Source organism: Magnolia sinica, chromosome 12 (assembly GCF_029962835.1).
Source record: "Magnolia sinica isolate HGM2019 chromosome 12, MsV1, whole genome shotgun sequence".
NCBI classification, from domain to species: Eukaryota; Viridiplantae; Streptophyta; class Magnoliopsida; order Magnoliales; family Magnoliaceae; genus Magnolia; species Magnolia sinica.
In genome coordinates, this window is record NC_080584.1 from 14,424,002 (window position 1) to 14,447,785 (window position 23,784).

Below are 23,784 nucleotides of genomic sequence, written 5' to 3' on the forward strand. Positions count from 1 at the left end.
GTGTCTATGTCCTTGGAGAGCAACTCTCTCCTAATGTCAGAATGGAGGCTCGTCTTAAATCGAGCAAGGGGGAGTGCGGGATCCTCATCAACTTCACACCGACTCAAGTACTCTTCGAACTTCTCAATGTATTTAGCCACACTCATAAAACCTTATCGAAAAGACTGCCATTCTTCAACCAACCTCAAGTGATAGGAGAAAGGGAGGTACTTTTCCTTAAGAGTTTCTTTCATTTCTCCCCAATGGACTATTGGGGGCTCCCTCGACCTTTCTTTCTTTTGCTCCACAATAGCCCAAACCTCTTTGCTTGGCCCACAAGCTTCATCTTAACAAATCGAACTCGATGAGCATCCGAAATGCCGTACCACTCAAAATCGTAGTCCATATCCATCAACCAATCTAAAAAAGCTTTAGCGTCCAAGTGACCATCAAATGTAGGGGCCTCTACTCTAACTCCTTGGAGGAGTCGCGCATCTGGGTTATAGTGATCATAATGCCCCTCGCGGGGTGGGTGCACAGGTGCGTGCCCATGACCAATTCCTTGGCCACCTCCATTACTTTGTCTATCCTCCTAACCACTTGCTTGAGATTAGGCATCTTCCCCAATGATTAGGTTTGCTCGGGCGGAGGTCTCTAGTTGGGTAACGCACACATTAAGTTATTCAAAGCGTTGGTCGATACGTTGTTCCAAACGCCTACCCAAAGACTCAAACTGCCGGGTTATATTGTCCATCGACTTTTGCAATTGCTCCATGTTTAGTGTAGGGTGCAAGCCAAAACCACGACCAGTACGTGTAGGCATACAACTACTCACTCAACTCAAAGACCCTCTAATACAACTATATGCGTCTAAATGAGACTAAATGATCCTATAGGACTCTATATGAGGGAAACTACACAACGCTACTAAAATTCCAGCAACATAATTGCTTAAATAGTTTGTTAACAGAAAATTCAGCCATGAAAATTGGGGATTTTCTGACAACAGAAAATTCACCAGTCCATGTTGTGAATGATGGGTCCTAAACAGCCACATATGATAAGACTTTATGCAAAATAGATATAAACAAACTAAAGAGGTACAAGATTTCAAGCTTTAGATCATACTAATTTCTAAACAATCACAAAAAAAATAAAAAATAAAAAAAAAAAAAAAAAAAATTTAAAATTAAAAAAATTAAAAAATTAAAAAAAAAATCACATCCCACATACATTCAAACATTCAACAGGGGGAATCTACGGGGGTCCAAGCCTACACACGTTTAGGGCTAGATCAAGTAGAATTATAAACCAAACAATATCCAATGGAGTGTAGATTCATCCAATCCTGCAAAGGACTGTTCCCCAATTCAAGAGATTCACAATGTTTCAAATAGGGGAAAAACTTAGAGTTTGCAAAAGTTGATAATACTTAGGATTTGGGATTTTCTAAGGTTAGGGTTTGGGATTTAAGGCAAGAGAGAAGAGAGAAGAACCTGAGAAGGATCTTGTGTGTGGACAGTAGGCCCACCTGGACGCACGTGCGTGGTTGTCAGGCCGCACGTGTGTGAGGCCCACGAAATTGAAAAAGGACTCCTTGGGTGTGGTCGGCCAGGGGAGGCCCACTCTTACACCAAGTTTCGCAACGATCCGCCTTCCAGTGTGTGCGTGGTGCTCCGCCGAAGTTTCAGCCCCTCTGGTGGGCCAGAATCTGGAAATCTGCTATAGTGGAGAACTTGGGCACAAAAAATGATAAATCTGAATAAGGGAGGGCTGTGGAAGATGGTGGATGTGGGGTGAAAGAAATTGGGATGATTTGGGATAGTTGTAGCTCCGCACCACGGTAGTTAACCCTTCGAGGAAGGGAGGGTTTCACACCCAATTAGCTTCTTCAACTCAAAGGGATTGAGAAGAAAAAACGCAGAATTTTATTCATAAACTTCAATGAAAAAAAAAACCTACATGGGGTTGCCTATTTATAAGAAAATCCTAAATCCCAAAAATTGCGCCATGTGCGCACACTAATACTTAGAGACGAAGTAACAACTAATCAACGCAATCAAAACCGTTCATGATGTTTCTAATAACGATAATAACCAAAACTTAAAGTCCTAAATCATCTAGAGTAGTGAGCCACAACCATGAGATCCAATGGTGGGATCTACATGATGATTGGGTCTACTCCAATGATCCATAACACAAACCCCTAACTAAGAAGTCCTTCATAGATGTCATGATCGATCCAGATCAATAGTGGGGCCTTCTTCCTTGAATACATGCATAGGGTGGGGGGGCATGCATGTGCGTGTGATGTCCCCATCAGTGTCTTTCATATCACGCTTGGTTATGGAGTTTTCATGCACCCATTTGTACTAGTCAGGACCTCTGGTTCGTTGATTGAGACCTTTGATCTTCTGGGATCCACAACAAATGGGGAATGGCCAACAACTCTTCCTGATTAGAAGATTCTAGCTGTTGACTATTCAGCTGTTTTTTTTCTGGACCCTTGCCACATTTTTCTCTCAACCACCTATTTCTAGGTCAATTGTCGAAGGGTAAGAAACATCTACTATGGGTTTCAAAAGTCCCACATCCAAGGTAGGCCCCATATGCTCAATGGTCTAGATCATCAAATAATGAGCTCCATTGTACAGACTGGTGCATCTGGACACTTTCAAGTTCTGATGCATCAGCACTTTATAAATCCTCTTAAGAAATATGTTCAATAAACAAATCCAACTATAATTTTGACTATAGGGCATTTTATTTTATTTTTTAAATGAAATTTCTTAACTGACCTTTCAGAGGGGATGGTGTCAATATCAACACTCAGTTTTAGCAATGACGCAACCTCCTCAGCTATCCTTTGCTTCTCGACAGAAGCTGGTCCAAAGAGCAATTATAGGACTTAGGCAAGAAACAATGTTGTCAAAGAGTATATGCAGTCTTCTTCTTTTTTAATAAGAAGGGGGAAAAGGAAAAATAGAAAAAAAAATTATGTAAAAATATTACAAGCGCAGGGATTTTTTAAAATAATTTTTAGCCCTTATAGGAGAGCCTCCTAGCCTTGTAAGCTGTAAGAGAGTAGAGAGTCTAGAGAATGTGTGAGGAGTGAGGACTGATGGGAACCATGTAGTTGTGGAACACCCAAAAGCCATCTGATATCAACCATTGAATTTGGACCACTGACCATTTTCTTTTTAATCATCCATATAATGGTCACCAATTAAATGGTTTAGTTCATAGTTAATTGCAAAAATTGGAATATGCTTCATCCATATTGGAGTCTGCAACTTGAATGGTCTATATGGACACTCATCTACATGCATCCCATGTGTCACCAATTAAGCAATCATCATCACTTCAGAAATGGTGGAAATGCAAACTAGTCTAGCTCTAACATTAACATCAAATGGAAGGTGGAGAATCTACAAAGTCACTGTTGAAATTCACCTGCTTTTCTTGCCTCTTTAGCTAGCTGTTCATCCAAACTAGAAGAAACTCCTTTACCAAGTACAAGTTGACCATAAAAGCTTCCTTCCATTTCCTCCTTCCCCACTATTTTTATTTTAGAAATTCTTTCATGACCAAGCTTTTCAATGACAGCCCTACAAGAACAAAAGGATACATAAGATAGTTGGTTTTCGTCATGTTTTGCAAGGAAGATTACATAGTAATTAATAGAAATGGAGATCGAATGTTATAGTATGCACCAACCCCTAAGAATGCCCCAATACATGGTGGATCTGAACCAACCATTTGGAAAAGCTGATCGCTTGCATGGGTGAATAGATACATACTCTCGAGAAAGAAGTTAACTCTAGCATTTCTTTTAGGGCCTGTTTGATAAGTTGGGAATTCATGGGGGGAAAAAAAAAGAAGGAAAGAAGCACATTTCCTTTGATATGATGTTTTCCACCATTTGATTTGCAAAGAAAACCATTGATTCTATGATGTAATTATTACACTTTTCCACTTTTATAATTTTCAAGCACAAGATTCAAGGTGACGATATGAATTGGAGATTTCCACAAATCAAACATAACACTTAAAATGGAAACCCTTTCTCAATAGTACCTTGCAAAATCATCATCAAATAATTATTATGAATTACTTTCTTTTCCACTGATTCCTGCTTGTCAAACAGGCCCTTGAGGTAAAAAAGTCTGGGTACTCCTTGCAAAATGTTCACCTTCAAGGACTGCAGCCCAGTTCGTAGGAAGCAGGGGGCCCAACCATGGAAAATGACAAGTCCAAGGCCCCCTATTTCTGCAGCCAATAGGGGGCTGTTAATCCTTGAGAACTGCAATTTGTGAGGACTATGAAATGGGCCTCTTTCTTTATATAAGTCATTGAGGATTAACTGGTAAACAAAAAATATATCGGGTTATAGATGGAAGGCCCGACAAACAATACCAATATAACATTACCATACAGCAAATGCAAGATCAGTGAACATGAAACAAAATAAAACAAAAACATGATTAGAAATAACAACAATCTTCATGATACACACATAGGATCATCATTGGCATCTAGCAGAATGCATTGCCTTTCACCTAAGTAATCATAAAATGAAACCAATAAAAGAGGGGCTTATTAAAGGAGAAACTGAATATTTCATGTTCAAAGTGGCCTGAGTATAAATGCACGAGGAATAGACACCAAATCTAACCAATAAAAAATGAAAAGGAAAGAAAGAAAGACACCAACATCCTGCCAGTGTGCATTTGGGAGGTAAGTTTCCATGTATGCTGACTACTGACACATCGTGCATGGGATACAGTAGCAGATGGTCAGTAATTCATTTTCTGACACACTCAAGTACAAGAGTAGGGTGGGCCACATACTCCATTAAGCAGGGAATTGGTATCCAGCTGAAGCCATGTCGTGAAGCAAATATATGCATCCGCACCAACTTGATGCTCAGTAGGACTTCTCTCATAGTTCTTGTTCTTAGTCGTTTGCTTCCCAAGGTCTACTTTCAGAAGATGAAGTTTATTGGTTTCATGGGTTTGTACATTACCTAGTCAACTCCTTTTCCACAGCCCTCCAGCTTTTTCTCTAGCTGGGGAAGAATCACCTCAGAAACAATTCCGCGTTCGTCAAACCAGGTCCCCAACTGTCTTGCCTGCTCCCCGTGCTAAAGCACCCATGGGATTAGGAAGAAATTTTGAACATCTGATGCCTGCCCCTGACCCCTATCAATGGAGGGATGCCTCAGCAGGTTGGAAAGGCAAGCATTAAGCCAGGCTCTATATAAAGATACCATGACCTTTTTCTGCTCCGCTTAAACCTCTTGACTGATTTGTACAAAACACGACACAGTCAGATTGGAACCACCCCCCTGGCATGTCACAGCACCCATTAGCTGCAAGCGGTATTTAATGCTGTAAGATGATGACTATTGAACATGCCTCGTTCCAATTTCACTGAGCTCCTGCCAAAGCATTCATCATCAAACAACCAGATGACCTTGTATGTTACTCCATGTCAGACCATGTTGACCTTAATTCCCTTGGACAATAACTAAAAATTGCTATATGAGGAGGCCTGAATGAGAGGATCAATGTCCCCTGGCCATAAGAAATACCATTACCCCACCAAATTTGGGCCCACATTTCCATGCTTTGTCACACCTATATTCGTGCCATTTGGCTACTAGTGCCTGACATGTCCTTTCATGTCCTCTGAGAACCATCATCATGAAGATGATGATGGGTCAGGAATCCAGATGTGCATGGACACAGAGTCAAAAACAGAACGCCACCTAATGTCCTTTCATTTCATTGCCACTCCTGCTCCCGCTCCCTCTCTCTTGGTAAACAACCCCCTCCCCTGAAAAAGGGAAATAAAAACTGAGGACAAGCCTCATCAACAATAGTTGCACAAAGTGTGGAGCGAAGCAGCAACAGATTTGAGTGCAAGGAAGCGTCTATTTCAAAATATTAGCAAGTATAAACAGCTGGGAAGCACGAGCGGGAGTGGAAGTGCAATTTGAAGTGGGAGCACCACATAGTCAGAAGCATCATGCAACTAAGGCCCCAATACATTTTCCCACTCCCCACATCCCCCACACTTATCACCCTAGTTCAAGGTGTTCCGTAACGGTAACGGTGGCCGTAACGGCCACCACCATTACCATTATGATACGGGCCGTATCGGCCGTTACAGCCCCCGTATCGGCCGTTACGGCCATTTTTTATTTTTTGAAAAATGTGCTTCCTGGACCGTTACGGGGCCGTTACGGGACCAATACGGGGCCGTTACGGCACGTTTTTCTGTAACAGCCGTTTCGACCCCGTAACGCGTAATAGTTACGACCGTTACCGTTACGTAACGGCCGTTACGTAACCGATTTGGAATACGATGCCCTAGATACTTGATGAAGACTTGAAACATTGAAAGGCCATCCATAGCTTAAGATCTATGCCCCATAAATGAAGATCCACCATTGAAACACAGTGGCGCATTACAAAATCTACAATTCACTAAGAAAAGGCTAATAATTAAGCCTCTTAAGCAGCTCAGAGTATCCCGAGATAGAGAACCTACTGAGATGGTCCGGTCATGTTTCCTGAGATCTAGACCCAGCCCTGATGAGGACGGTAGATTTGATTAGGGTGGACGGCCAAAAAAACTGGATGATGAAAGACCCGGAATAATGAAGTCTCAAACAGGGATTTCCCATTCTGCTTCAAAGGCCCTCTAGGTACCTGAATACTTGTGTCTGAATCATTTTAAAATATGGCTTCCAGAATGAATTTCAAAGAGCCCTTTGAAAGCATAACTTTATTACACTGAATTGGATGCTAAACTGAGGCAAGTATTCAACATATTTTGGAATAAAAATCAAATATGCCAAAACGAACCTGGCCATTTTATCCCCGTTTCTACTGTAGGCAGTGAGTAAAACAACAGGTATACCTTCACTGCATGCATCATCAATAAAACTGCAAACAGAAGGCACCAAATATGAGACTAAAATATTGATAATGAGAAAACAACAAGAATTGTAGCTAAGAAACTGAGATTCCAGAGTCTTGGATTCTCTCATTCTTTACAAATGATAAGTTTGCTTATTGATAGGTGCTATGGTTTGGAGAACAGTTGAACAATGAGAAAAAGGTGATTGTGTTTTTTGAAGAATGTTCAGTTGGCCATAACACCAACTTCCTAAACTAAATATCAGCTCAAATTAATTATGGGTTTTGCTATCGTCCGTTCCCACCTTAATGGGGATGTTAGCAACATCCTCAAACCTTTTTAATGACACATGGGATGCCCAATCATCAATTTAGACCATTCATTCAATAGTACCATTGGGAGCAAGCCATGGTGCAAGAATAGCACCAATCAAAAGATCCTAACCATATGAATGTGGCCAAATTGTTACAACCATTTGCTTTTTTTATGAGCCATAGAACAAATGGTTATAATCATCAAACAGATATGCTACTTTGGAATCATAAGCAATACAAAGTGGGATCTAATGGATAGATGGTTCAAGATGATGGTTGGACCTATTGTTTATCCACTAAATCTTGACTATGCATTTTCCATGCTATTAACCGGATGCCTAGGATCATCCGACAGGCATGATTTTTGCACCATGGCTTGTCCCCAGTTGCATGAAAGTGTAAGCAGGTCAGCTTGACAATTGGGTGTCTCACGTCTCATTAAAAAGATTTGGGGAGGATGCTAACATCCCCATGAAGGTGGGGACGTTAGCAAAGCCATTAATTCATTAGCCTCACTATCAATATGGTGAAAGGAGATCATGGGAGAAATTCAAAGGTCATGGATCTCTTCTAAGTTCTACCTCCCAGGTACTGATTTGTTATGAGAAGCCTATATTTTCCAGAAACAAAAGGCAAAAAACAAACACAAAAAACAAAAAGAGGCCCCTTTCTCATTCAAGAAGCCAGAAAAGAGTTGTAGGAAAATTTTGAAGTCCACAAAAAGAACCTTATCTGACCTTTGGTGGAATCTCTAACTCTTGACATAACCGTAGTTGGGACCATTCATTCTATAAAAAGCTATTAAATCAAACAAGACCCAGAACTGCAAACATTCCAGTACGTCTGTGTGGGCATGTGCGCATTGTACATGTGCATGCATGTGCTTGCATGTATCTATGTGTGTGTGCGGGTGTGTACATGCAGACGCGGGCAGTTGTCTCAGTGTGTGTGCAGCGAGACTTTGCCCACAGGCACTGGAATCACTGGTGTTCTTGAAAATATAAAGTTCAGAAAGCTACACTAAGGTGAATTCATACAAGAATATCATGTAATCCAATAAAGTATACTTATCACAGCAAGATGGGATCATAAGTAAGGAGGATACTCACTTTTCAACTCCAGGCCGTAATGAAAAGCTCTGTGTCATCACAAACTCATCCAAAGCTTTTTGCTGCCAGCAAACTAATCAGTTGTTCAATAGTTTCGCCTAAACAATCTGTGAACTTTAAGCATCATTAAACATTAAAAGAAAAAAGCACTTCTATGATTATGCAGGTAAAATTGACCGCTGGATTGTTGATAGGCTTGAGAGAATAAATTGATAGAGGACAATGGGCCACTGAAAACTATCTATCCAAGACAAGCAAAAATTCATCAAAAAGATCGACTAAGGAAACATCACAATGAAAAGGCACCAAAAGATATAGGAAATGAAATTTTTTTAAAGGTCGGGGACTAAATGCTCTTTTCCTTTTCTCTTTCTTCTTCTTCTTCTTTTTTTTTTTTTTAAAGATTATCAAATTTTATTAAAAGAGGAACACCAAAAGAAAAGAGAGAATGGGCAAGACCTGCCACAACTCCAAAGAAAACAAAAACAAGGCAAAGGCAAAGAAACAGGCAATGCCTGCTACAACCCAAAGAGGAAGATAAAGTACAAAGGTTAGAAATCGAGAGACAAGACAACCATTCTGCAACCTCCTTTTTTATTAAGACAGCCACTCGAGAGATAGAAGAGGAGGAGATGAAGACAACCACTCGAAAAATAGAAGAGGAGGAATTCTGGAAGCAACGATTGTTCCACTCTTTCCAATGTTTTGTGGTCCTTTCCAGCATCTCCCCTATGTCAAGCAAAGAGAAGATCCTCGACAGCAAAAGGCATAACCCAGGAGGTGCAGAAAAGAGCTAGAATGCATGACCACATCCTGTGGGCAAAGGGGCGGTGGAGGAAAGGTGATTTACTGATTCTGTGTTTTCCAAAAAGAGCAGGCAGACGTTGGGAGAACCATCCCTCTTTTTTGCAGGCTGTCAACAGTGAAAATTCTGCCCCTAACAAGAAGCTAAACTAATGAAGCAACTTTCAGGGGGACTAAATGCTCTTTTTCTGTACCACTCCTCATTCCCCAATAGATCTTCATTATTCATAAAATTGCTCAATTTCTTGGGAGTAAGCGATGACGATTTATATGGTTTGTCCAAGGATTGAAAAATGGCACTTGAAATTTTTTAGGAAGACAGAAAGTCACCATCATCATCTAAGCCTTATCCCAACTAATTGAGATTGGCCACAAAAATCCTTCTTTATCATTCCACTCTATCTTTGGAATGTCATATTGTTCGGATTCACGTTGGAAGTGATGGCATAAGTTTGACGCTGGCTTCCAACTTGATGCAATCTTCCTCCTTTGTCCGGGCAGGGGACCAACAATGATAGAATAAAACTCCCATAGGTGCAATGTAATAGACTATTACATAGGTTGACTACAATCAAGCGCTACCTAATAGTCCATTGCATAGGTTGATTACAATCAATGAATTTTGGGAAGATGGAAAGTAAATTTGCTAATCTGTTTTATCAAAAACCAGATTACATACTTGAGAATCAAAGCAATTGTGATTAAAACATGGAAAATCTATTCCTTGGACTCACCCATGTCGACTCTATTGAATCCTAGTGGAAGTGGTGACTTGCACTCATTTCAGTATAGCTTTAGTCAGAGATTTTTCTTTCGATGGGTGATGTGGCAAACTTTCCTTCACACAAGACTCCAAAAGGACGATTCCTCAGGCTCAAAGAGGAAACGTGCTTGGAGCAGGTGAAGAAGAGAGAGGAATCGCCATACTCCCTCCTTCCTCATCCCCTGGAAACATATATGCTTAAGACATCTACCCTTTCCTGGAAATGGAAGTAGCCCCTAATTGCTCAGGAGTTTGTCCCTTTTCTCTACTCGCCGCGGAAGATAGCTGCAAAGTTGAGAGTCTTCCTAACTCTCATAATGGAATCCCTCCACTTCAGCCTTCGTTATCCATAGAAGAGTCTAATGAGGAAGATCTGTCAGAAGACCAATTCCATCGCCCATTGGTATTAATTGTCACCTATTCACAGATCAGAGATTGCTCCCCCTTCAGTTCTATGGAAGCTCCTCCCCAGCTCCAAGGTATGCCATCAAAAACTGCCCTTTGAAAGAAGCCCCCTCCGGCAAGGTATTCCATAACGGTAACGGTGGCCATAACGATCACCACCATTACCTTTATGATACAAGTAGTAATGGCTATTACAGCCCCCGTAACGGCCGTTACGATCTCTTTTCTTTTATTTAAAAAGGAAAAATTAAAAAAAACAACTCGAAGAACCTGTATCAGCCCCATAATGGACTGTTACGGGGCCATTACGACCTTTATGGGGGGCGTTTACGGGTCATTTTTTCCATTATAGCCCATACGACTCTGTAACGTGTAACGGTGGCCACTATTACCTTTATGTAATGGCTTTTATGGCACACCATGCCCTCCTGTCCATTGTGGTTTCCTTCTCCCTCTTCTGTAGATTTCTCAGAAGATAGCAATCATTCTATTGCAAATGCTAATCAATGGGCTCTAATTCCTTATTGGACTGAGGCGGTAAGTCTAAATTTCCATTTTTCTCTCTCAGGGGTGGAGAAGGGGTTGGTAGCGATGTTGGAAAGGAATATTCTAACGGAAGCTCTAACGGTGTCTCCTTTAAGGACATCCTTGGGTAATGAGAAAGAAGGATATAGGCAGGGATTTGGATCCCCTTTTGTCGTCTCACAAAGCCAGCTAGAGGCTTTAGTTAAGATAGTGAAAAAGAAGAGATGGGTTAGGGAAGCAGTCCGTCATGTGGGTAAATTGTTGGGAGTGGTTTTTGGCAATAAGGATGAGGATTATTTCATCCTATTCCACCTTATTACTGAGTAGGGTCTTCGGATTCCCATTCCCCCTGTTTCTAGGGTGAGTGACAAAGTTCAAAAAGGTAATAGGGTGAGTGACAAAGTTCAGAAACGTAACAAACTTTTTCCAAAATTAGTCAAATGTATGTACTTGGGATTTGAAGAAACTCAGAAGGGTTTTCGTTGCCATGATCCGGTCTCTCGTCGTGTACGGGTATCACGTCATGTTGTTTTTCTTGAGCATATTGCCTTCCATTCATCTATTCCTCCTTCGCCCACACCAGACTCTCCTGGTCTTACTATTTTTCCTGACATTCTGATTACCTTGAGTACCCCTCATTGTCCATTGCAGGTTTATTCACGATGACCACATACAGATCCATCACCAACAACTCTCCCTACTGTACCCGTAACCGATCCGGATCCTATCTTGGTACGTCGTTCCACTCATGTACATCGACAGCCTGATCGTTTGATATACTCTATGTCTGCTATGAATACTACCCTAGATACTGTATCTATTCCTACTTCATACCATCAGGCAACCAGTCATGATTGTTGGAAGAAGGCTATAGCAGAAGAACTTGCAACATTGAATGATAACCATACAAGGGACATTGTTACTCGACCTACTGACCAACAATTAATTGGCAGTAAATGGATTTATTTTGTGAAGCTCAAGTCTGACGGATCATTGGATTGATACAAAGCTCGACTTGTCGCTCAGGGATATAAACAGGAACACAGAATTGATTATGATGAGACATTCGCTCCTGTGGCCAAGATGAAAACCGTTCGCACTCTTCTGACAGTATCACCAATTCGCTCTTGGCCACTCATTCAGATGGACGTGAAATATGCTTTTCTTTATGGATACCTCCAAGAAACAGTTTATTTGAAACCTCCTCCTGAATCTTTAATCCCTGCCAATAAAGTCTGTCGCCTGAAGAAAGCTCTATACGGTCTCAAACAAGCCCCTCTGGCATGGTTCCAACATTTTCATGATGTTGTTCCAGGAGCTGACTTTACTCAAAGTGGTCATAATCCATCATTATTCTTGCGCATCTCTGAGCATGGAATCGTCATTGTTCTCATATATGTTGATGACCTACTTCTGACTGGTAGCGATGATATTGGCATCTTGGCTTTAAAGGAAATTCTGAAGTCATCCTTCAAGATGAAGGACCTGGGTCATCTGACATACTTTCTGGGACTTGAATTTCCGCGTTCTATACGTGGAATCCTGGTCAGCCAGCATAAATATACCAAGGATCTTCTCGCCTTGGCCTCCTTAACTGATCAGAAGACAGTTCAAACTCCCTTTGAATTTAACGTTCAATATGGCCGTGACGATGATGAACTCCTTGCGGATCCCACCTTATACCACCGTTTGGTTGGGAGTCTAGTTTACTTAACAATGACTCATCCTGATATTGCCGACGCGATCCAAGTTGTCAGCCAATTTATTTCTGCTCCTCAAACTCTTCATATGACTGCAGTATTACGCATCTTACGGTATATACGTGGAACTCTGTATCGATCTCTGTTCTTCTCCTCCACGGTCCCTCTGGATCTTCGTGCTTATTCAGATGCTGACTGGGCCAGTTGTACTCTCACACGCAGATCTACCACTAGCTACTGTGTTTTTCTCGGCACTTCTCTCCTCTCTTGAAAGTGTAAGAAGCAGGTCACTGTTTCCAAATCAAGCACGGAAGTCAAGTATAGAGCAATGTCAGCAGCTTGTAGTGAGATTATCTGGTTCCGTGGACTTCTTTCTGCCTTGGGCGTTCATCTACAAGATCCCACTCTACTCCATGTAGATAATCTGAGTGCCATTCAGATTGCCTCAAATCCAGTTTTTCATGAACGGACAAAGCATATTGAAGTTGACTGTCACTTCATCCGCAAGAAGTTTCAGTCTCGGATCATTTCGCTACCACATGTCGCATCCCATGATCAGATTGCCGACATTCTCACGAAGTCCCTCACTTCAGCACGACACTCATTTCAAGTTAGCAAACTATTACTTGTTGATGACAAGCGTTAGTTTGAGGGGGGATGTTAGACAGGCCACATTCCTTGTATAGAAGATTTTGTATTTATCATCTTACCTTGTATAGTCATTGTAAAACCCTATATATTCAACCCTTTAGGGTTGTCTCAAACACAGAAAAAGAAAAGGAGAATCATCCTCCCCAAAGCCTTCATTGTTTTTGGTTTGTTTTCAATTGCAATGCAGAGTTGATTGATCACATTTTCCTTAATTGCCCGTTCACGGCTGATGTATGGGCTAGGGTCCTTGGAATAGCCTCAAATCTCTTGGGTTATGCCTAGCTCCATAGAAGATCACTTCCTCGTGTGGCATGCAATGGATGGAGGGAAGCTAGGAAGCAAAAGATGGAGACTTGCTCTTTTGGCATTATTATGGTCATTTTGGAGAGAAAGAAACGATAGATGCTTTTGCAACAAAGGTATCATGAGCACAGGGGTTCTCAATACAGTTTTACGCTGTTTCGGGATTGGGCATCTTGAAGTAGAGCATGTTTGGGTTTCAGCCGGGGACTGTTCTGTTGTTGTATTCTAGCTCGGGGCTTCTGTAGGATTTTCCTAGGTGTTTTTGGCTTTTTCTGTTTTCTCTCTCTATGTTTCCCTTTTCCCTTTGTTCTCCTTTTGGTTTTGGTTTAATAAAGCATCATCTTTCAAAAAATAGAATTAAAAAATTAAAAAATTAAATTTTAAAAAAAAAAAAAAAAAAGTTTTCTGTTATTAACTGAATCAACAAGTCATGAAGGATTTTGCCAACCAGGTTCAACCCCAGAGCATGATATGAACCAAATCTGGATTCTAAGGTACTTCACAGAAGTGATGAGACTAGAACCTTTGCAAAGTATGCATTTTAGCAAATAAATACCTTTTCTCGTAGAACACTTTTCATGAAGTTTTCTTTCTCACTAGTAGGCAATGAAGTGGGCCAACCAATCTGCACAAATGAAGAGGACATGAAAATTAAAGAAAGCATTCAATGATTAAGGGAACCATTCAACAAATGTGCAAATGCTATGTTGTTTTCGTTACAACTTAATAATGGACTTGGGATTTGGATTGAAATAACATTGGATGGAGAGTTAATGACAAGATACAATACAAATGGAGGAAGTCCTTCATAGAAGACATTCATCAAAACAAACATGTTATCTGATGACCTTGAAATAATGTGGGTTTCTAGCAAGCAAGCTGTAGAAGGCCAGTGGCTATGCTAGTAACCGAACCTTTCGAAGTTGATGACATGAAATGATTTTTCAATGTTGTCCCATTTTGATGGAATTATTTGCACCCTACTTATTTTTTTATGCTCAATAAATACCATTTCAGTATGAAAAAATTGTTGCCCTTCTAATCAGGAACACTTTCAACTAGATACTCAAAATCATGCAAATGTGCCACATGTTACTGGTGTATTGTTCAAAAGCATGTGCTACATGCATGTGTAAAAATGCTAGTCTCCCTCCCTCTGTACCTCCCTTCCTCGGTGTGCACCAAGAGCACCTTCATCCACCGTCCAAAGACATGGACAGGACGGGAACACATTTCAAATCCTGTTTAGAGATGTGTCAGATTACCACCCCCAGCCTTGTGATAGTGAGAGATGTGTACACTGACATTCCTGACGTAATGGAAGGTATAACTTCTTCTGAGTATGTACCCTGTTAAAAAATATGACCAGCATCCTTTTCTCATCACCACTAGCCTTCCTGCAAAATAATTAAATATAAGTTATTTGCCACAGCCTTTGGCCCTGATATCTCCACTATATATAATGCTGGTAGGTCTTGGACATTTTGCCTCCACAATTAGTTTTCCTAGATGGAGAACCTTGACTATATACAAATGTAGAAGCTATAAATCAGGAAGGGGCAATGCTCTAGCACTAGCTAATCATCCTTATTTAGAATGAGGAATTTTGTGAACCACGACTTAAGGATAAGCGTAATAGGTTCAGGTTGTGAGTTTGCAAGAGTTGGCCATTGTTTTCAATGATCGAAACTGTTGAACCTAGGACCAAGTTGTGGATGTATCATGTCGCAAGAATCTATAGATTGCAAGATCCTAGCCATCCTGCCTCTGGCCTATTTTCAGTTGAAGGTGGATTGTTGCCGTATTTCTTACCTTAACCATATGTTTGCAGGCCACAAATTGAAGTGTAGGATTGATAAACCAAAGAGATTTTATGGGGCATGAGCTATACAAGGTGAGCCCATCAGATCAACCTGGATCACTGAGCACCTGAGTGGGACAAACCAAAAACCTGAGAATGCTGTGCATATCCACGGTTGAGGATCATGTGATTCCTCATTACTTATTGGGAATTAAGAAGCATTACCATTATGTCACCATGTAGGATAGGATAGCACCTCCAATTTAGATAACAGGTTTTTTTTTTTTTTTTTTTTTTTTTAAAAAAAAAAAAGAAGGATGCAGAGGACATGATAATTGAGTTAGCAGATACCTTGCAAGATCTAAATATATTGGATCTGTCCAATTTGCACAATCCAGCCCTAACTTCTGAAATGCTGATAGCATCATAAAAAACAGAACAAAACACAAAAAGAGTGAGATATTCAGTAGGCCTTTTTAACAGTGAGAGAAATATTGGGTCCTGGTGCATAAATATGTGAATAGTGTTGTGAAGCGCCTATATTATATTGATCTAATTGGCCCCACAGTGGATGGCTTCTGCCCCAATTCCCTTCAAGATCAGAAGATCCCATCTGTCCGTCTTCCTGGCTTTTTTCCCGGCCTACTTGTTTTTTCATTGTCTAAATATTTTTATTTGTAACCCAAGGATAGGGATGGGATCCTCCAATCTGGGAAATCTTTGGGGCATCCCCCCTCCATGTGGAGCCCATATGTATCATGTCAACTGCCAAGATCAACAAAGCTGGTGCATCAGAACCCTTCAATTTATTCCTCCAATATTAATAGGGTTTACAAAGTCCCTATAAGAGGGTGACACATGAAATTTACGACAGCCCATCTCAAAAGGGCAGGCATAATCAACTCCTCACACTCAGAAAGCAAGGACATGAAACTTTTTTCATACTAAAAGAGAAATTAATCCTTACCTGCATTGAATGCTTGACGGTTTCCTAACCGATAGACATCCACAAGTACCCTAAAAGAAGAAAAAAAATGCACGAGGTATAAGTACAAGCAAATGCTACCTAAATAACATTTTGTTATCTTATCACACATAACAAAGTATCTAATATTTTTAGCATTGAGTCTCTAGGTTATCCAAGACTAAGATACCGCTGAGGAATGATAAACTGGTTCTGGTTCCCACAAACATTGTTAGTAGATCTAGTGTCTTGGAACCGCTTAGTACAAGTGCACTTTCAATGGACAAGCAGTTAACATGGCCACCTGACACAAATGTGCAAGAACCAAGCTGCTCATCAGGTGTCCCCATTGTCTAAGTAAAGCTGATCCACATATCATGTTGGCAACATGTGTACTAAACAAAACATGGGTACTGAAGAAATGGATAATATTTGCTTATAAACTTTTGAATTGGACCTCATTTGCTTATGACCTTTTGAATCGGACTCCGATTGGCATGGATGGGCCTCCTTGAGTTGAGTCTTGATGGGTTTGGTTTTGCCCAGATTTACAAACTCTTTTTTAATCCTTTATTTTTTGATCGCATCCATTGGATCTGGCCCACCTTGATAAGGTTGTTCCATAGTGTGAAACGTGCCTCCTAACTCGGGCATATCAAGAACGTTGAGACAATTTCTCTCAACGGGACTTATCACATTTTATAAAGGATGGGATTAGGGCATGGGTTTTTACAACATCGAAAATCAAAATTCCCTTTTTCTTCCTCTTCCTGTTTCAAATCAGGTTTTCTCTTTTGGGCTTAAAGAAGGAAGGAGGTATTTCTGTTGTGTTGCATTGGTGTTAGGATTCTCGCAGCCAGTGCACGTTGTAGAGAACTATTTGCTGGGGCATTGTATTCTAGAAGATAATGCGGTGACAACCTTCTGCACTTGTTCGGCATACCGAGGGGAGTGAACTATCTCAAGGATAGTGACCATGTATGCGCCTGTTGGGGAACCGCGGAAGCACACAAAGATGAATCTAGGAGAGTAATCTAATCGCACCAAGCAAACACGAAAAGGACACGGCAATTTTAACGTGGAAAAACCCTTGCGGGAAAAAACCACAGCACAAAGCAACAAATAATTACTATGAAAGTAGAAATTACAAAGAGAGAGATTGCCCAATTCAAACAACCTTGAATCTCACCCTTGAAACCCTCTGGACGAATTAGAAACCCTAGGATACCTCTCAATCCCGTTTACACCCATATATGTAGCCTTGGGAAGAACGTCAAACGAAATTGGAAACAAATTCAAATAGTTCGATGTCATCAAACACCCTTCGATGACATCGAAGCCACTTCAATGGCATTGAAAAACCGCCAAATCATACTAGAGACAAAACATGGATTTTCCAGAAACCTTTGATTGCTTGACCCAGCTTCGATGGCATCGACCAACATTCGATGTCATCGAAAAATGACACCAATATGTCCAGCAACCAACAGAGGAAATCTGGAAAATACTCGATGGCATCGAATCTGTCATCGACAAACCGATGAATTACAGATTTAAGACATCTATCAACAACAACGCCTCGACCCAGTGCCTATTTCAGATCATCGTCAGTTGTCTTGTTACATCCCCCCCCCCCCCCCCCAAAAAAAAAAAAAAAACAAAAAAAACACCTATATCCGCCCCGTAATGTTAATTAAAAAGTATAAAAAACATACATACATACATATATATATATATGTCCCGTAATAGACCATTACGGGCTATTATGGCCTTTATAGGGGACGTAACATGCCGTTAACGGCAATTACGGGTCATTTTTTCCATAACGGTTGTTACGGCCGTTACGACCCCGTAACGTGTGACGGTTGCCACCGTTACCTTTACGTAACGGCCTTTACGGCACACCACGGCAAGGTCTAATCTTTCAAACAATGCAAATTGTTGATAATACAAAAACCTCCTTTACTTTAGGAAATATTTAGGATGTTTTGGTGCTTGTTTGATTAGTAAAGGCTTTTTGAACGATTAAGGGCATTATGTCATTTAACTCTACATCTAGTTCTCTTCTTAGGGTAAGCTCTCCTCTTTATCTTATTTATTCAATATAAAGCTAACTAATTAAAGGGAAAAGATATGATTATGAATAGTAGAGAGCACAAAAGGACATGGTTCCTCACTCATTTCTAGCATCTCCACCATACTTACTGTCAACATAAGTTTATCTTGATCTCTCTTATTGGTAGGAAGCCAACATTCAAAAGGGAAATATCAAAAACTAGAGGACAAAAGATTTTTATTTAATTTTAATTTTAATTTTTTTCTTTTCTTTTCTTTTCTTTTTTTTTTTTTTTTTTTGACAAAGAAGAAGATATAAGGAGGAGGAAGAAGAAGAAATTATAATCAACAATCCTAGCCATCCAATTGGAACAATTTTCAGTCATTCCTTGTAGAGAGTTGCTTGAGTATTTTTCTGGTCAGAGGCACTGCTACAATTGGCCACGATAGTTCAATCACAGTAATTCTCAGCCTACACCCATGCATGTAGTGACCCACACCATATCAATAATCTCAATGACTCTACATGTGTAGCACATGTAGGACGAAGATGCTAGAGATGGGCTACCTCCATCTAGGCCAGTGCTTATTCCTCTGGTAGAGTATTACGATCCATACACATTCACATAGACCTTGTAGATGTGCCTCAGCAGCATGTAGGCCAGTGCATATGCCTCAATCCAAACCATCCAATTTGCTGACTCCACTGTATATGGGCCACAACCCAAAAATCACATTGGACGGATAATCCTAACTGCCTAACTGACAGCAATCATAGGATATGATTGTCCAACGAATCTGATTTTGGATCCATGCGACATCTACAGTGGGGCTTGTTATTTGGACAGCACGACTGACTTACATGTACCCCACGTGTAATTAGCAATGCGCATGTGTATCAAACATCATAATCTTCCAGAATCAAACAAACTCCTCGCAGCCTTTCTTGCAAGAGAACTACTTTGATACTATGGCAGAGTACAATAGATGATACGCAGGCGTTAGAAATTACTTAGAAATTGTATATGTGGCACACAAGTAACTTAAATTAAACTGTCCAAATTATGGGTCCCAATTTAGATGTGTCATGAACCAGAAATGACGCTTGATCATCTGACTATCGGATTGGTAGACATTTATCGGACGGTTAATAATGAAAAATATCCTGTGATGTTATTCAACAAATAAGTGTCCACAAATCACAGGTTAGAATTGTTCAACCAATCTGATTTAGGGACAGTAAGTTAAAAACAGGGGAGTGGATTAGGTGCAGACCCGGCCTCACCCAAGACTGTGCAGCCCTTACCATGGGGCCCACCTTGATGTATGTATTCTATATCGACACTGTCCATCCGTTTTGTCAGATCATTTTAGGGCATGAACCCAAACGTGAAGCAGATCCAAATCTCAAGTTGAAGATGCCATGGGCATCAGTGGTGATTGACCATTAAAAACTTATTGTGGGCCACAAAAGTTTTGTACCAAGCTGATGTTTGTTTTTTTTTTTTTCCTCTTCATCAAGGTTTTTGTGACCTTATCAACAGGTTGGATAGCAAATAAACATCACAGAAACATTACAGTGGGCCCTAGTAAGTTTTTAATGGTGGAGCGTTCAATCTCCATTGGTTCCTATAGTATGGTCCACCAGAGATTTTGAGCTGCTTCATTTTTGGTCTCATGCACTAAAATCATCTCGCAAATTGGATGGACGGCGTGGATATAGAATACATACATCAAGGTGGGCCCCACGGTAAGGACCGCACCTAATCCGCTCCCTAAAAACAGCAGGTTCCACAAGTTTGTCAGTTAATATGAGTTAATGTATGCGACGTGTAAAATTTCCAAGTGCCTGCGTATCAGGCCTCGTACAGTCCAGAGTATCAAATAACTCCGCTTCTTGTAAACATCAATACATTGCTTGCAATATCTGGAATTAAAAAAAAAAGAATCAAAGAAAATCCAAATCTTCAAGCATCTGTCCAATGAAAACCCATCAAAAATAAAAGCAGATAAAATCCATTTAAAAAAAACACACAAACAGCAAGAAAATTCAGCTAAAACCCCACAAAACAGCATCAAACAGGCATGAAAATCGAAGAAACCAAATACCCAGAGTATCAAATAACTCTGCTTCTTGTAAACATCAACACATTGCTTGCAATATCTGGAATAAAATAAAGAATCAAAGAAAACCCAATTCTTCAAATATCTATCCAACGAAAACCCACCAAAAATAAAAGCAGATAAAAAAAAAAAAAAAACACACATACACACACACAAAAAGTTAGAAAATTCAGCTAAAACCCCACAAAACAGCATCAAACAGGCATGAAAATCGAAGAAAAGAAATACCCAACAGCCGATTCTTTCTACTTTAAACGATTACAAAAAAAATATATATACAATAAAATCTCACCCTTCTACTTCAAGAAGAAGAGCAAGTTCCTGCGACGTAATGGAATCTGCATCGCCAGCCGATGCATTGAAAGCGATGATAGATCGAGAGAGTCGTGGATTTCTGCTGGGAGAGATGGGATTCCGATGAGAGGAAGAAGAGGAGGATGAGAATGTGGAAGAGAAGAGCGTGGAAGTGAGGGGTATTTTGGTAATTTCTGGAATTGCAGTTCTGGAAATGGGAAGACTGTGGAGAAGAGAGAAAGAGGCTGTCTCCATTGCTGCTGCTGCTGACAGTTGAGTGGACAGTAAAGCTTCCGAGGGAGCCGCTTTTGTAGGAGAGTTTTTTTTTACACTCTGGCAGAAAGGTCTCTTGATACGCAGGCACTCAGAAATGTACACGTGGCAGATATTAACTCAAATCAAATCGACTATCTATGGAATCCACTGACTCTAAGTCAGTCCCAGATCAGATTGGTCAAGCAATCCTGACCCATGATTCGTGGACACTGGTTTGTTGAACTAGGACCGTTGGATGTTCTTCAACGTACACTGTCCGACAGATGGTGTACCACGGCAAAACCGGGAGCGGATTCGGTGAGACCCCGGATCCATCGACGTGGGTAGGACCCTGACTGTGGGGCACACTGTGATCTATGTGACTAATCCGTGCCGTCCATCCGTATTGAAAGCTCATTTTAGGTGTGATCCAAAAAATGAAGTAGTTCCAAATCCCAGATGGACCTATGTAGAGGAAACAGTGGTGATTGACCATTAAAAACTTCTTGTGGGCTACAAAAATTTTGGATCAAGATGATATTTGTGTGGTCTCTTCATCTGGGTTTTTGTGACCTTATCAACAGTTGGATGGCATGTAAACATTCCGGTGGATTCCTTGAAGTTTTTAATGCTGGGGATTTAATCATACTGTTTAATGTGGTGTGGTCCACCTAAGAATTGAGTCAGCTTCATTTTTTGGATCATGCACTAAAACGAGCTTTCGAAATGGTTGGACGCTGTGGATTTAAGGCATATACATCACTGTGGGTCCCACAATCAGGGTTCCCACCCACCTCGGTGGATATGGGTTAACTAATCCGCACCCGGCAAAACGTGGGCCTTAGTTTAGATGGGTCATGACCAAAATTACTCCGATGGTCCATAAGAAAAAAATTTCTGATGTTTCTGAATGGATTCAAGTTGATCAGTGGCTAGGATTGTCCAATTGCTATGATTTTAGGAATGTCTTCAATCTACGGTGGGTCCTACTATATGGATGACTTGGATTTTGTTATATGTGTGACACATGTGACATGGGTAAGTGCATGGATATGACTGTTATGTACTCTTCCAGTGTATATATCAGATAGGGTGGTGACTCCATAGAAACGCCCTCATGTGCGGGGGCAGAACACGTGTAGAGATCCTGGCTGGGGGTGCACGTGTCAGAGATCGAGCCCATTCATTAGGAAGTATGCATAGTGGAAATCCCAACTGAAAAAAATATTATTGATCTGCTAATGAGGAGGGTCAATTTTTAAATATAAAGATGGGCGGTTAGAAAAGACTACAACCGTCCATGTTTAACTTAAATGTGTGGCTCAGATGATAAGTAATACTGCCCTGATTTCTGGTGTGTCGCATGTTCATAGTGCAAACTACCTGATGAATGGTCGAGATCAATGCCACGTCTGCCATGAACCCAGATCTCTGACACGTGTTTCCGCCCGGGCCTTCATTGAATCACGAGATCTACGCCGGCAATCAAAGAACGCTGACTGCAGCAGAATGCCAAAAGCTCATACGCGCCTCTATAGTCGGCCACACGTGTCAGGTGGGTCATCCGAGTGGGCCTCACTACATACATAGCCTGGCCCAGAGATAGAGGAGACGCTGGGCCCGGTTGGGTCTTGTTTGGAGAAGCTGATTGGGTGGTGAACCCAGCACCACCCAGCTAGGTAGTGTTGGGTGCTGCAGGGCCGACTGTGATATATTTTTTTTATATCCACGCCGTCCATATGTTTTCCATATCACTTTAGGGCATGAAACAAAAAAACAAAGCTGATATTCAGCTCAAGCGGACCACACCACTGAAAACAGTGGGGATAAGAATCTACCGTTGAAACCTTCGTAGGCCCACAATAATTTTCATCTGCCATCTAATCCGTTGATAAGGTCAAGTAGGCCTAGATGAACAGAAAACACAAACATCAGCTAGATCCAAAACTTTTGCCCAGAGAAGTTTTTAACGGTGGGCATTCAATCAACACTCTTTCCTGTGGTGTGGTCCACTTATCATTTTGATCTTCTTCATTTTTAGATTCAAGCTCTAAAATGGTCCTTCAAAACGGATGTACGGCGTAGATAAAACATATACATCACTATGGGCCCACAGCGCACAACACCACCTAGCTAGGTGGTGTTCGGGTCACCATCCAATCTACTTTGCTCGTTGGGGTCGAATCATGTCCAATTCACAATCGGTCGTCAAAATCATCCCATGTCTGCCTCGTCTGCACTAATGTAGGGCTATCCAGACCGTCCAGATTGTGTAACACATCATCGATGAACCATGCCTCTAATATCACACAGACTAAGAAATCCTAACCATTAAATTAATGGATAATGAATGGATGGCTAAAACCAAGCTTGAAGTCAAATCACGCCATTGCCATCATCTTCTCAGCTCGATCTTTTTATATAGTCCATCCACGTTTGGGCCAACGATTTGGACGGTATGGATTGCCCTAAAACTGGATGCAACGGTCAAAGGGTCAAATCCATTCGTAGAAATGATGGCATGATGTCAGAGAAGTCTCAGCCACCGAGAACTTTTTGCCAATCGTCCACATTCAATGTACGTGCTTGGGATACCTGACTAGTGGAGCGCCCCACTTTTCGTTTGTAACTTCCATCATACATAGGGTGGGACCCACTACAGACATCATAGGTGCAACTGCACTGTGCAACTTATAGACCGTTCAAAATTGAACACGTGGCATGTCAATTAGACGATCCAGACCGTTCACCTGGTGGGCCCACATGGCACAGTGGATGGGCCATATAGCAAAGCTTTTGCAAATTGGATGA

At 41.0% G+C, this 23,784-nt stretch overlaps 1 protein-coding gene across 5 annotated transcripts in view; it reads right to left on the bottom strand.

The window, feature by feature from the left end:
- LOC131220965 (CBBY-like protein) overlaps nucleotides 1–21,001 on the bottom strand; it is a 34,551-nt gene extending 13,550 nt beyond the window's left edge. For 3 of the 5 annotated variants that reach the window (XM_058215996.1, XM_058215997.1, XM_058216000.1), the window contains exons 1-9: nucleotides 20,717–21,001; nucleotides 16,249–16,298; nucleotides 15,633–15,696; nucleotides 14,829–14,877; nucleotides 14,037–14,105; nucleotides 8,330–8,391; nucleotides 6,852–6,932; nucleotides 3,433–3,587; nucleotides 2,778–2,862 (exon numbers count right to left, since the gene is read on the bottom strand). In XM_058215996.1, coding sequence (XP_058071979.1) covers nucleotides 2,778–2,862; nucleotides 3,433–3,587; nucleotides 6,852–6,932; nucleotides 8,330–8,391; nucleotides 14,037–14,105; nucleotides 14,829–14,877; nucleotides 15,633–15,696; nucleotides 16,249–16,298; nucleotides 20,717–20,973 — 872 coding nt within the window. In that variant the 5' untranslated portion in view covers nucleotides 20,974–21,001. The remainder of the gene's footprint in view (nucleotides 1–2,777; nucleotides 2,863–3,432; nucleotides 3,588–6,851; nucleotides 6,933–8,329; nucleotides 8,392–14,036; nucleotides 14,106–14,828; nucleotides 14,878–15,632; nucleotides 15,697–16,248; nucleotides 16,299–20,716) is intronic. The other 2 variants (XM_058215998.1, XM_058215999.1) reach the window with 1 other exon arrangement.
- Nucleotides 21,002–23,784: the final 2,783 nt, after the last annotated feature.